Source organism: Amphibalanus amphitrite, unplaced genomic scaffold, assembly GCF_019059575.1.
Source record: "Amphibalanus amphitrite isolate SeventyFive unplaced genomic scaffold, NRLGWU_Aamphi_draft 000124F_arrow, whole genome shotgun sequence".
NCBI classification, from domain to species: Eukaryota; Metazoa; Arthropoda; class Thecostraca; order Balanomorpha; family Balanidae; genus Amphibalanus; species Amphibalanus amphitrite.
In genome coordinates, this window is record NW_024881619.1 from 695703 (window position 1) to 710854 (window position 15152).

General features: G+C 52.7%; 1 protein-coding gene across 3 annotated transcripts in view; it reads left to right on the top strand.

Moving 5' to 3' along the window:
* LOC122381649 (hepatoma-derived growth factor-related protein 2-like) overlaps positions 1-15152 on the top strand; it is a 33109-nt gene that overhangs the window by 7420 nt on the left and 10537 nt on the right. For all 3 annotated transcript variants that reach the window (XM_043366066.1, XM_043366064.1, XM_043366065.1), the window contains 5 exons: positions 2172-2236; positions 10434-10578; positions 11067-11263; positions 11884-12000; positions 14744-14921. In XM_043366066.1, coding sequence (XP_043222001.1) covers positions 2172-2236; positions 10434-10578; positions 11067-11263; positions 11884-12000; positions 14744-14921 — 702 coding nt within the window. The remainder of the gene's footprint in view (positions 1-2171; positions 2237-10433; positions 10579-11066; positions 11264-11883; positions 12001-14743; positions 14922-15152) is intronic.

Genomic DNA, 15152 nt, shown 5'->3' on the forward strand with positions numbered 1-15152 from the left:
ATCGATAGCTGCTGCTCGAAACTCACCAAAAATGACCTCAAAGGCCTAGTGAAGGTACCATGTGCGTATTGGGGTCATACTAGGTACAGATCAAGGTCAGGTCAGGTCACGAAAGGTCACGGTTTTCACTTTCTGCTACATGGGCGTGCGACACATGTTTTATGGCTTATTTTTCACGCCGAATCCCATGGTAATGGTTATATGTGACCCCAAGTCACTGTGCTGGTGATAAGTGTGCATTGAAAGCATAAAAAATCGTTTATTCTATACATAACTAAACGAGGGCTAAGAAAAAAAGGTCAATTTTTCAACTTTTTATTTTTGACACAAAAATACACTGTTCTAGACGAGCTTTGTCCCAGGAATCTAGTGGTGCCATTTGTTTTCACATGCGATGTTCAGAAGTGCCTCTAATTCACGAAAATGCTTATGACGTCACCATGCCCTATTCATGTTGGAGCTATTTTTTACAATTTGGGGGTCAAAAATCAAGATAGAAAGTTGAAATTTGGGACATCAAATGTTCTAATAGAGCTCTACAACATATATTCCGGTTTTTTGGAAATTCCCAAAATTTTGGATTTTATTAGCTGTTTTCCAAAAAATATAGTTTTTTGAATTTTTAGGGGTGAAAAACGCATTTTATGGAAAATCCGAGATAGCCATTTTAAAGAACTCGTTGAGCTGCGTCTTTTGATGTCCTTAATTTACAATTTGTTTCAAACCCTGATTTTTGGCGATTTTTTGAACATTTACCACTTTTTGACTAAAAACGCCATGTAGTTACATCACTAAAATCGATATATCTCAAAAAATTTTGAAAATAATTTTTTTCTTAAAAATTGCACAGGAGACGTCAAATTGATGGGGGAGAAGGTATGCCAAGTTTCAAGTAGATAGCGAAAGTGGTTCATGAGTTATTCAAGAAAAACGGAGGGGGGGGGGTCGGATCCGACCCCCCCCCCCCCAGGCGGTCGCGGGTTAATGAAAGGTGTTCCGCCGCCACTGCACTGGACGGAAGATATATCCGAGCCGAACCGCGTTAGGCGAACGACACCATCGATGTCTCTCCCGCACCGACTGGCAGGCCAGGCGACTAATGTCTTGACTGTTGTCAGGTGTGTGTGAGGGTGGGGGTTGTATCCGAGCTTGCGCACGCCACAGTTGCGTCACATTTGGCTCAGTGTCGCCGCTTGGTGCGCAGTGCGTGTGCCCGACGATCCGCGCGGCGGACACCTCACCTCGCCCGACGACTGACACTGAGACCGGCGCAGCGCCGTGTCGTAATAGCCGGGCGCCGACGGAGCCGGGCACTAGGTGTGAACGCACGGTGTGCCGGGAAACTGGAGACCGGATAAAAACGGGAGTGACTGAATTCCGGATTGGATGAACTTTTCGTATGGTTTGCAAGAAGGTTTCGGGGCAGGTGTCAAAGAGTAAGAGCCAAGAGTAGGTAGATACAAGTACAGACACCGTACACATGTGCCTTGTGGTCTACTTTGAGGCTGCTTTTATTCTCCAGCAGCATGTTAGAGCGCTCCTGCAACGTCTATTCACATTCCGTAGCCAATTACCGGTCATGCAAAGCGAACTCCCCACCCGTGGTTCCAATTGGCCCGCGGCTGCGGCAGCTGTGATCACTGCCGTGTGCACTGTGCAGTATCTTCTACCCAGCACCCAGTACCCGCCGCCCCCGGCCGCGTGTAATGCCGTGCGCCGGCCGCCGCATACGTCACGCCAGTCGGGGCGCGCGGCTCGGCTCCACAGCGGATAACGCTGCCCGAACTGGGTCAGCCGACGCGCCGTTTGGGCGCCGGCACCACTGGCAGCACGCTCATGGCGGGCTACAAAGCGTAGACCGTGTTGATGACTCCGGCTCATGGGCCGTGCCCGTATAATGCACAGAGGCTATGGCCGTAGCCCCACCTGTGGTTGGCAGTTTTGTGAGATCCCAGCTGTGACTGTGACGCTACTGTGACCCCAGCTGTACCTAGTTACAGCTGGTGTGACTGTGATAATACGAGCACATGTGACTGTGACCCTCGTCTGGCTACTGTTGACTGTGACCATGTTTGTGACATGTGTGACTGTCTGGCAGTAACTGTCTACCGCCACTTGTCCATCTACCGCCGACGTTCTGTAACCTTGCGTCATCTGGGCCTCGTTCACAGGATCCAGCTCTGCGGGCGCCGACCGCTCGCGCACAAAGGCCGCTGCCACCCGCCAGGACCAGAAGGTATGTGTGTGTGTGAGCGGCCTCCGAGGCCAGCCGCGAGGCCGTGCCGTGTGTGCGTGTGCGTGCTGAGGCGTGCCGGCCTCAGTGGAGCTGACAGCCGGCATTACACCGTGCCAAGTTCGCAGGCCGCTCTGACCTGACCGATCGGGGTCGTGCCGATTGTCTCGTTAGGTGACTCATGTCGGCACGGCCACGGCCGGCTGCCCAAAATAACAGACATCGATTAAAACGCCGCTCACCACATCAGACAACAAAGCCACGTTCACGTGGCAGCAGTAGCCGTTTTCACGACGGCCATCTGGTACACATCTGGTGCAGATTAGGTGCAGATTTGGTCAAATTAGGTTCAGTATGTCTCTTAGTAGCTATCAGCTAGGGTTGCACTAATTGCTTATATGCCTGCTTTGTCATATTAACAGAGAGCATCATCGATTAAAAAACTGAAATAAATTTATAAAATAAAGATATTTGCAGTAAAAGAGATTAGGTGCAGATTTGGTCAAATTAGGTGCATTCGCCGGATAGCCCGTCGTCAAAACGGCTATTATCACGAGGCGCTGCCGAACCAGCAGCTCCACAGCTCCACAGCTCCACAGCCGGGTCCGACACGGCGTAATCGCCCCAACAGCTGACTGTGCCCGTCGTGTGCACCGCCCAGCCGCGGGGACGGCTGTGTGCTACGTCACGTGCGGCTCGGCTGTGGCCCTCCCTGCAATGTCAGCGCTGTCCGTCCCTCCGTCCCGCTGACGTCATTATGACGTCACGAGCGGTGCAAACAGCACGGTCCCCTGCCCGCGGTGTCGTATATCGTATTCCCTTCGGTTGAACGCGCCGTCCTACCGCCCTGTGGCAGTCAAGCAAGGGCGGGTTGAATGAAGATTTGAGGGCCATTGAACGTTCTACAACCGTCGCTAGGTGTTGGGCTCGCCCAAAGCCACCCGACCCAACTGCAGGCTGAGGTATTCTCTGAGTAATATCTTCGGCTCCCCAGTGCTAAACCTAGTTCATCTCGTCGCAGTTGCAGTTGTCTGTGCCGAGGCAGTCACTGGTCGGAGCTTATCTCTCCTCTCCGCGACGAACTTCATGCATGCCGGCTTATCTTGGCTGTGCTGCATCTCAGCCTCTGTCTCTGCTGAGTCTCAGCTCCCGTCTCTCTCGCCCAGCTCAGCCCCTCTCGATACGAAGCCCGCCGGTCGCCCGGCCCGGCTCGGTGCGATAGTCGCCGCTGGGCCGAGCCGTCTGTTGTTTGCCCGCCGTCCGTCACCGCCCACGGTGTGCCGACCTGCGTCCTACCAGCCGGTCCCGACACCGACACGGGTCTGTTTTCGGCCGGCAGCAGTCACCGGCGGCTTGTTCTGAGGTGTGGGCGGGATTGTCGGTAATGCAAGGCTGCGTGCATCCTCACAGCTTGGTCCTTGAAAGCTGGTTCTGGAAGCAAGCACTGGGGAACTTTGTGGAGTGGAGCTTTTTGGACTGCTCCACTACCAGTCGGCCCTGTGACCGAACTTCGAGTTCAATGCAGAGCTGGTGACTAAGGTGCTGAAAACAGCCCTTTGTTCAGCTCCTTGCACTTATGCGTGGTTCACACCGGATCCGTAATGACCGTTACGTTCCGTAATGAATACGGTGGCGATTAAAAAATATCTCGAAAGTGGAGGGCACAATGCAACGCGCATGCGTAGTTCGATTTTTTGACGCCGTAACGCCGTAATGGTTACGGATTCGGTGTGCACCGGGAATTGCCATCGCTGAGCGTCACCGTTCGAATCAAGTGCACCAAAACTCTATTAAGTTTATAGGCAAGCGGAAAATGGACTAAAGCCAGGAGCTGTTTTTTAATATCAGAGCGTCAGAATTTGACTTGTTTTACTCTCTTCCTTTTAATTTGTTCATTACACTCTGACATAGCGGTCTGCAGTGGTATCGAGTTATATCAATGTTAATTAAACGCCGGTGGGCAGAACACTGGACGGATATTCTTGCATTATTTCTTGCATTACAAGCGGGCATGTCTATTCCCGTCAACGCTGAAGTTTATTTTTTACATTATTTGCTATTGCTATTCGTGGGTGATGGGAATACCAACGGACGCCAGAATCTGTGTTGTATACCATTTGCCGTATTGGCTTGCCAAGAGTCAATGTGGATTCAAACGTCTGCAAATATGTACAATAGGGTTGTTCAAAAAAACCGAATTTTGGAAAAGTATATGGGCTCATGGCTCATGTGGTGCGGTATTCTTTTCTGCGTCCAATGATGCCCTTTTTTCTGAAAAGTATTAACTGTTAGGGGCTCCTCAAACGGCTTAAAGAAGACCATGTTACGCCCGCCGACCGGCCGGTGTCAATAAGGGCGAGAATTCGACGCCGCGCACGGGCGGCAGCGCCTTATCGGCACCGCGCGCCACGACATCTGCCGGGCGGCCGGGCGGGCGGTGGGAAGTTTTAAGTGCGTGGTCTTTATCACGCGATCGGGGTGCGCTATCCCTTGTTTTCGGGGCGGAAAGTTTCAGTGCAGCATCGGTGCGTCTGCCACCGGGTGGTCTGTGTCGATGGTACAGCAAATAAGTCAAACAGAGCTAGAAAAGAGTGAGTGATTCTGGGTAGTTGCCTCGAAGCAATCCTTTTTAAGAATACAGCTGCCTTCTTAACGTACCGTATCACTTGTTAATTCTTCAAAAAGCAAACTCTGAGCAATAACACACCTCTTTGCTGCTGTTGACAATTTACGTTAGTTTTGGACGGTAGTTCGCACCCCCAATATGCTGCCGCGCAACTTTATTCCAACGGCGAAACGGCAACTTCGCGAGAATCGAAAATTCACGATATACGTACAGCAGGGGCTGGCAATGCAGTATGCACAAGGACATAATTTAGAGGAGACCCGACAGTCATCGGCCCAAGTTTGGAGGTGGCTTTGACGAGCATAGGCGTCACCAATGTCATTATTCAGATACGTTGATATCAGATGCTGGGGCAACAGAATCGACGCCAGGGTTTAACTTAGATTAGCAGGTCGAAAGAAAACATAACATGTCTGGGAATGACAGGGTGGCCACCCTGACAGTGTGACGAAGTGAGACATGAGTAGAGACATTAGCCGGAGTACCTACTCATATAAATCAAGCGCCGTTTATCCAATCCTTCGAGCATAAGCGACGCCGGCAGTCCGGCCAGGGCGGCCGTGCCCACCGATGCTGATCAAGACCCGAATCCAGACCCGGCACAGAACACAGCTCTGCCCTGACGTGACACATTACCCCGGTGTGTCACTCATGACGGATAGACCAATGCAGGAGCCTTGCCAGCTCCTGTTGTACCTACTTCGTTAAATTTTCAATTCTCGCTAAGTTGCCGTTTCGTCGTTGGAATAGAGTTACGCGGCAGCATATTGGGGCTGCGAGCCACCGTCCAAAAGCAGCTTGAATTGTCAACAGCAATGCAAAGAAGTCTGTCATTGCTCTGAGCTTGCTTTTTGAAGAATTAACAAGTGATACAGTACGTTAAGAAGGCAGCTGTATTATTGAAACGGATTGTTTCGAGGCAACTACCCAGAATCATTCAGTCTTTTCTGAGCTCTGTTTGAGTTATTTTCTGTACCATCGACACAGACCACCGTGGCAGACGCACCGATGCTGCACTGAAGCTTTCCGCCCCGAAAACATGGGATAGCGCACCCCGATCGCGTGATAAAGACCACCCACTTATAACTTCCCACCGCCCGGCCGGCCGCCCGGCAGATGTCGTGCCGCGCGGTGCCGATAAGGCGCTGCCGCCCGTGCGCGGCGTCGAATTCTCGCCCTTATTGATACCGGCCGGTCGGCGGGCGTAACATGGTCCTCTTTAAGCCGTTTGAGGAGCCCCTAACAGTTAATACTTTTCAGAAAAAAGGGCATCATTGGACTCAGAAAAGAATACCGCACCACATGAGCCATGAGCTCATATACTTTTCCAAAATTCGGTTTTTTTGAACAACCCTAATGTACAAGTCCAAGTATCAAATTTAGCAAGTAGCAGGGGCAATATGGCCGGTGAAGTTTACTCAGAACTCCATGAAACTCAAAACTCAGAGCTCCACATACAAGATACAAAGTAAGCCGTGAGCGTTACACGCTGAGGGCATGCTCACAAGAAATAATAATCATTGGCAGGTTGATTCGAGCTAAGGTAAAAGTCCAAAGGGTCCGCACGTGCGCACGAGCAGACCGCTGCCCTCGTCAACATTTGGAAGCTTCATAACTGCTCGGCGATACCTTGGCTTAACCTACCAAAGATGCAATCCCCAGCAATCAGAACATGTCATTAAAAAGGGGTAAGCACGCGCACGTGTGCAGACTAATACGCTCGCTGACCTGTGAAGTCTACTTATATGCATGATGTTATTCAGCATACTTAATATAAGCTCTATCGGCCCAACCGATCTGTGGTTATGGAAAAAGGGTGCGCACGTGCGCACGTGCTAGCCTATACCATCGCTGACCAGTACAATCTGCAGGTCAGCATGGTGTCATTCGGCATTTAATATGAGCGTTATCGGCCCAGCGGATCCAAAAATATGAAAAAGGGGTACGCACGTGCGCACGTGCAAATCAATGTCTTTGCCAGCCCGTGCAATCTACTTATAAACATGGTGCTATTCAGCATACAAAATATGAGAGCTATTAGCCGATCCACTGATATGAAAAAGGGGTACGCACGTGCGCACGTGCAAATCAATGCCTTTGCCAACCCGTGCAATCTGCTTATAAACATGGTGCTATTCAGCATACAACATATGAGCGCTAACGGCCCAGCCGATCCACAGATATGAAAAAGGGGTACGCACGTGCGCACGTGCAAATCAATATCTTTGCCAGCCCGTGCAATATGCTTAAAAACATAGTGCTTTTCACCATACTTAATATGAGCGCTATCGGACCAGCGGATCCCACATACTAAAAAGGGGTCCGCACGTGCGCACGTGCATACTAATGTCTTTGCCAACCTATGCAATATTCATATTTACATGGTGTCCTCTAGCATACAAAATATGAGCGCTATCGGCCCAGCAGATCCCGAGATATTAAAAAGGGGTGTGCACGTGCGCACGCGCTGAAGCCAGAATTCAAAACCGTTCAAAGGTCACCGAATGTGTAGTGTGTACCCAGCCAAAACAACAAACAAATTTTGAGCTGTATCGCTTCAGCCGTTCCCGAGTTCTGAAATGACGAGCTCTTCTGGAACCTCTCACGTCGCACGTGGCACGCGCTCTAACAGGCACTCATGAGTTTTATAGATAGCACAGTTCCATGAAGAAAGGATACATCCCCTCTCCAAAGAAGACCGCTCATCAAACAGTCAAACCGTTTTGGAGATACATGTCAACAAAAGTCATTACGGCGGCCGGTCGGGCCGAAAAGTTCAATTTTCCCAACTTCTGTTACGTTCCGTAACGAGTACGGTGGACGCTGCCAGTTTACGGCGGCTGGTTGCCACATTTCAACTTCGTCTAGAAAAGTCACAATGCTTGGGGAATCTAGAGAAATATCTAGCTCATTACGGCCGTAACGGTTACGGCGTCATTACGGATCCGGTGTGAACCACGCATTAGTAGATTGACGGCGACTCTCGGCGAATGCACTCATGAACGGTGAGCTGTGAGTTAAGCAGCAATCAACCGCGGCAATCGCTGCATAGGGGGCCATTCGGCCTTGTTTCCAAACGCCAGTAGAACCAAGTATATTCAGTTCTGAGTTCTGACTAAAGTGGTCACTGGGCTAAAGGGGATACAGTAGGCCCTGATAAATGTCCTACTGTTCAACATAATCACCGGGCATTGTAGGAGTGTAACGGCTAAGGGGCACTGCACGAAACGCCGACGGAGTTTATCACGGTCTAAAGGAATTAAACCAGTTTTGCAGGGAATATCGCAGCATCTGGTAGGCCTGTCATTTGTTGCATGCTATGCATTGCGGTGAGTTTTTTTTTCTTTGTATTCTGCGATGTTTGTCTGACCCACTTTTTAGTAAAAGAATAGCATTTGGCGTGTTTTTAACAATCGAAATTACGTTTCAAAAATAGACCGTTTACGTCAAAGTGACATTTCAAGCTTTCCGCGGCGCGGCGGTATAACTGTACTTAGCATGACCTTGGAAAGTAACGTGTGATCTTGTATGGTATGTACCTGCTTAAGTCCCATCCATCGTCGTAGTGTGAAATACAATTACCTATCCCCCATGCACAGTTACGCCCATAGTGCATACACCCACAAGCGCGTACGCACACACAGGTGCGCTTGGCTGCACGCACGCGTGCACGCTGCACATTGCACAGTGCACACAGCCACACACGCGATCACGCACGTTTGGTTAGGTTGCCGCGTTACCCACACACACTGACAGGAGTCAGTAACCAGTGACCACTGCAGTAGCTCCCGATATATAGAGGTCCGATGTTGACTGCCGCTGTGGAGCGGTCATTGTCTTTGACCGTGTCCCGGCGGACGGCGGCCGCCTCCAGTCCCCAAAATGGCCCCACTGCAGCCGCTGCAGGCAACGCTCCAATCCCCGATAACCGCGCTGCCAGGAAGTGCTGCCGATCGGACCGGACGGGGCTGCAGCTCCATGAACATTAGTTCCTGACGGTCCCCTGCCGCTGGCCTGCCGTTAGTCCAGCGATCGTCTGGCGCCGGTCCGCCGGTCGTTCGACCGTGGCGTGCACGGCATTGGTTCGTTGCATCATGCACGTCTGTGCGAGTGGCGTCACGCCATCCGGTCGCCGCTGGCAGGACTTCAGTTTCTGTCCTGCTGACCCACTGGCTCCGCTCGTCCAGCGCGTGAGGCCGCGGCCGGTCACCGCCCCCCGCCCCCGCCCCGCGGCGGTCGTTGCCCCCGGCTACCGTCCGTCCCACCCCGCGCCCGCGGCGCTCCGTGCCCAGGGATTGTTATTTGGGATGACATGTCACTATCACTGGCGCGGGGTATGGGGTATGGGCGGTGACGCTGTAGGTTGCTGTGACGTTTGGTGTGAAGGAGTTCGGACAGGCGAAGATTGAAGGTGAAACGCGGAAATGCTAAGGGATGGCGTCGGTTTGAGAGGAAGGGTACGATCATCCTTCTTTTTACCGTTGAAACTTTCCTGAAAGTTTCCTTTTTTTCTTTTTTGAGAAGCATGTTTATGCGGCGCATTCTTATGCTGTCACTTTTGGTGCATCGCGGGACGCGGAGTTACCACTCAACGGAATTCATGTGTTGACCCTTTGCCTGCAGGCCGCATGCTGACGCTATTTATGTTTTAGGACGCTGCGCTTACCCCGTATTCAGACCTGTTTGGACGGCTCACAGTTCACGGCCATTGCAATATGCTGAAACGGAACTTTGGCCGACTCTGGCTTCCTTTTTAACCTGCCGAGGTCTCGTGCTTGTTTTGAACACGAATGCAATGACGGTCTCTGTTAGATCGCACATGCTATTATGCTGCTGAGGAATAATATGCAGGCCCGTCATGCCTGTCAATTTACCAGTTTTCCTCGCCGGATAGCAAGCTGACGACATAACGAGTTCCAGCGGCGCTGCTCGTTCTCCGAGTTTCAGCCTTCCAGATAGCCTTCTCTCTCTGCGTCACACAGATCCAACGTGAATCTATCGGCAACGTGGACTGTTCGCATATCTATCGGAACCGATTGGTTTTAGTTTATACTATTGTAAACGGTACCGACGGCACTGGGCTTGTGCTATGGCGGTGCAACGCCCTCTACAGACGCTCTCTCTGTAGACTGCTCTTTTTGTTCTATCCGCGTGTTTATTTGAGCCAAATGCCCGCGGTTTTGCGGTGATGTTCGTTTCGGCGGTCAAAGCTGCTGCGTTAGCTCTTCAGTGACGTTGCTGAAAATGTTTCAGTTGTTACTTGTTATGCATAGAAAACAATGCTTCGCCTATATGTCGTTCAGATTTAACGGCCGTTGTCGTAACGTTCTGAATACCTACCCATAACTTAGCGGCACCAGCTGACGTTTGTCTATTATAAAGAAGCAGTATATGAAAGTACAGCTGCATCATTTTCTCTGTCACTTTGTCTGTGACCCTTACGTTCATTCAGGTGCCGGTAATGCGTCAAGTGGCGAAGACGGTAACTTGCATCAATTGTTCCCGACATGCCTCGCCCCGTGTGCAACCGGTGTCCACTCAGTCACGCCTCCCCATCTCGGTGCCTCCCTGTAGGCCCGGCTGCTGGCTCTGCAGGCTCGTCGCACGTGCGGTACGTGGGTGCAATGCTCGCACATCGACTGCGGCAAGTGGCGCTACTTGGCTGGCGTGCAGGACCCGTGTCAGCTGCCGCAGGTCTGGCACTGCACCATGAACAGCGGTAAGCGGGCACGGCCAGTGTGCTGTACTGACGGAACCATGCACGGTGGTAAGGACATGACTGTGCTGTGCCGGCTGAGAGCGGAACCATGAATGACGTAATAAGCACGGCGAGTAACCGCTGTCCGAATGAGGGCGGGACCGTGAACTCCGTGCCCGTCCACTCCGTGGATGGAGTGGACCGGCGATGGGTCACGCTGACCGGCCGAGAGTACAGGGTCATGCATCGTTGTAAAGAATAACCGCAGCGAGTGAAAATGATAGAGTATCTTACTACTTTGTTTATTATGTGCCTACCAAAGCTGAACACAGACTTGTCAGTCGTGTAGGCGGTGTAACACTGCCGCTCCCCGTCTGCAGATATCTAGTACGGCTGGTGTAACACCGCCGTTCCCTGTTCAAATATACCCACTACGGCTGGTATAACGCTGCCGCTCACTCCAGTGTCCACAGATACCCAGTAAGAACACTCCTGTTCTCTGTCCACAGATAGCCAGTACGGCTGGTGCTCGGCGCCGCAGGAGCACATCCCCAACTCGGCGTTCCCTCGCCTGGTGGCCGTCCGCTACACGGTCGGCTCGGTGGTCTGGGCGCGCCTGGCCGGGTTCCCCTGGTGGCCGGCCATCGTCGACGATGACCCCGACACGGAGGACTTTTTCTGGCTGGATGGATTCTCAGAGACGCCGGTCAGTGGTCGGAGGAGGGAGTGAGGGCGGCACGTGATACACGGGCTGTCAGTTCTGCGCTCGGTGTGGGGTGGCCATGGATGAGATAATAATCCATGGGGTGTTATATCATCCATGGGGTGGCGGTGTGCTCGTCACAGGCTGCTGACTTTCACACGCACCGCTTCCGACGACACGGCGCCTGCCGCCGCGCCTGGGGGGTGAGGGGGGAGGGAGGGACGGTGTCATAAGTGTGGACGTGGAGTGTCACACGGGCTTAACATTACGTGAACGCAGGGCATGCCATGGCTGAGGAGCAACCAGGGAAGTTGCGAGATAGGTTAGAGCAGTCATGTAAAGGCGTGATCGCCCAGGGCAGTGCGTGCTGTGAGTGGTGGAGCCTCGCTCCCTCGCCTTCCTTCTTCATGCTCCTCTCTCCTTTTATCTCTTCCTCCATCCCTCCTCCTCCTCTATCCCTAACTCCCTCTCTCCTCCCATTTCTCTCTGCCCGTCACCGCCGCCGAGCTGCGTGATATCCGATCTGAGCGCCGCGATAAGGCACGACATCCGAGCCCCTAGCCGACAAGCCTCATGTGGGTCACCTCTACCCCCGTACTGACCGCCCTCTCCTCCTCTCACAGACCCACTACCACGTGGCGTTCCTGGACGCGGCCTCCCAGCCGGTGACCCGAGCCTGGGTCACCCCCAGTCAGGTGAAGAAGTTCGAGACGGGCGACCAGCCCACCACGCGAGGAAAGGTCAGTGGCGGGGCCGACGGATTCCGAGACGGTCAGGCTGGTCAGATCAGGCGGTGGCTCGTGTGGATGTGCTGTGTGCATTGCGCATGTCCGTCGATAGAATGCGCAAGTGGCAAGTATGTAGAATGCGCAATAAACAAGATGTGGAGCTAAGTGGAGTGAGATCGATTCAGGGTTACAAATTACAATTGTGCGGAGGTTCTTCGGTCGTTTTCGAGGGGCATGGGACGCCGGTGTCTGCGAGAAGCCTTCAGCTCGCTGTGATGTCTATCTCTGCTCGTCTGTGTGCCTGTCGGTCAGTCTGTAGATCTGTCTGTCTATCTGTCTGTCTGTCTGTCTGTATGGCTATGTCTCTTTGTTTTTTTTTTCACACTTGCTCAGTCGGTCACTCACACAAACTTCCAAAGGAAGCAAATTTACATTGTTCATTCCATTGTCCTTATGCATAGTCGGCGCCGATGAATTGCATAAACTGCAATGCGACTGTTCGTTCGACCACAGTCGTACCGTTAGTCCAGTCCGTCTGCAGAAATGTATTGGTCACATATTAAAATACGTTTTGTGATAGACAGTTGGACACATTGACGTTTAACATTGAGGAAGCCTTGAACACGAAGATGCAACTCACCATTGACAGCAGCCCGCTCTATTCAAATACATGCGTCTTTGATCCTACTCCCTAAAAATGATTGATTTTTGAAAATTATTGATCCCTAAAAAGATTGTAGAATTATTGTCCTCGATTTCAAAGCATGATCAAGGTTATTGGTCATTCTTATTCGGCAATGGCTCGCTGCCCCGCAAACGCTCGAAAGAATCCCAGGAAGCTCGTCAGAACTATTTATAGTCATCGTGGTCAGAACTAATTCATTGTATCGACGACTTTCGACTTTCAACGAGCACACCACTTCAGAAAAAAATCGCATATAATCTCTGATCCCTGCCCTCCCGCACTCCTTCTTGCATCGCCTCTCCCCGGTCCCTGCGCCGTCCCTCCCCCGTCCCGTCTCGCACTGTCGTCAGCCCAGTAGAGCTGTGACCCCAATGTGTCTCCTGACGCAACGAATACCCCGAGCGGATGGCACGAGCTGGGGCCTCCCCCCCCCCCCTCCCCGGGTCTCGTCTTGACTGAGCTGCGAGAGCCCTGGAATCGGCTGGCTACGACCGTGAGGCGTCAGTGCGGGGCGGGGAAACGGGGGCTGACGGAGCGCAGCTGGTAGCTGGGATAACGTAGGATCAGAGAGAGGACGTCTGGCCGGGCTGATACCGCTTTTTACAGAGCGTCAGTGAGGTGGAGACACAAAGGAACCGGTTTATCTCGAGCTATCTGGTTTACGTCTAGTAACTTCCGCAAATGACGTGTGCTTCTTTCAGCGTTTGGGCTACAGCTGTCGTAGAGATTAGAGCCAAGCTCATAGTTACAATAAGAAATCAGTTTATGCCCTCTTATGTAATGTTGCTATATAAATCGATAGCTTGCATACAGCGCAAAAATAGATGTCTTCATTTCGTTGTCATTTGATATTTCGACACCTTTTTTTAAACCCCACATTTGTTCTCCCGTGAAGTTCAGACAAGTTGTTTAGAAACCTTCAAAAAAGGTACAGTCACTCGATTTTTCTCAAGTTTGTCTGTCTTGGCAGATCAAGCAATGCCAGAGCAAACACACAAATTTGATCAGGATCGGACGATTGGACACTTCTAAAAAGAGATCTTTCGTGCTTCCCGGAAATTCACCGGAGAACAGATGTGGGGTTTAAAAAAGGTGTCAATTTTAACACCCGATGTAGCTGGGTACCCTGGAGCACCTGTGGCTGGCTCACCGACCCTATCCGCGCTCCGTGCCGTGCCCCAGTGTCCCGCGCTGTCACACCAGCCGTGAGACTGTGACGACTCGTCCCTGACCGTGATGGCGCGCGGGGGAAGTGGAGCGGCAATGTTTGGGCCGGCGGCCGGCCGGTGTGTCGAGCCGTGCACCGTGTGCCATTGTGTCAGGGCTGTTCTCACTGCTCGGCGCACCATTCTGACATGTTGTTATTGTTGTTCTTCTAAGCTTCCCTCCAGCCTAGGGCGTAGCTAGCCGGCCCTCTGAAGGGCTCAATTCTGGTTTTTCTGACCAATCGCTCGCCAAATCGGAGTGAAAAATCCATATTTTGGTTACCAAATACCGGTGCGTTTTCGCGCTTCTCGCCACCAGCGCGGCAGATGGCAAGAGGTCGGCCGAGCCGCGGGCCTCCGCGCATCTCCTGTCGGTCGCTGTGCGGGTGTTTTCTGCGCGCCTTTGTACGAGTCGGACCCAGAACTGACCCCATGCGGCAACGCCTGCTACGACCATTGTTTGCGGGGGCGCCACCGGCTGGTAGGGTGGCGCGACGGTCAGCCCCTGCCGTGTTTACTTATGATTGTGACCTGTCCTGCTTGGCTCCATGAGCCTGTGTCCTATTTTTATCTTGTTTTCCGCACTTCTGTTTGTCTTTTACCGTTTACTCTGCTGCCTCGCTGCCCCAGTCTCATGGTCCCTTTGTCCTGTCATCTTGCGTAAACATACATCACTGCTTGACTCACCTTACCCTTTTCCCGACGACACGTCTCGATGAGATACAGTCTTATACAAAAAGCTCGTCTGACGCACGGGTCGGTGTTACATGGCCAGGATTACGACATTTGCGACTACAGACGCTGTGCCCCTGTATCCAGTATTGCACCCGGCTGCTGGCACTTGACCTGACCTGTTCCTTCGCAGACCCGGTGTCGCGGTATCGAGTACCGCGCCCGGCTGGAGGCGGCCGCTGAACAGGCGCGCGAGGCGCTCGGCTGCTCGCTGGCCGAGCGGCGGCGTCGGTTTACGTTCGTGGCCCGCTACCCGGGCCCGTGGCCCATCTACTCGGATAGCGACGCCGAGACCGGCCACCTGCCCGACGGTGGGTCGACAGGAAGGGAGGGGATGGAGGGGTGGGTAGATGCCGCTTCGAGACACTAGGGGGAGGGGTAAGGGGAGACACTACTGGGATGTGTGTACTGTGTAAGGTACCGAGGCGTAGGGGGGGGGGGGGGGGGGGGCGATGCGGGTGTTTGAGCTGCGACCGGTGTCACGACCGGTGCTGACGGTATGCGGGAAGACGTCTGCAGGGGGAATGATAAGGGCGGGGAGA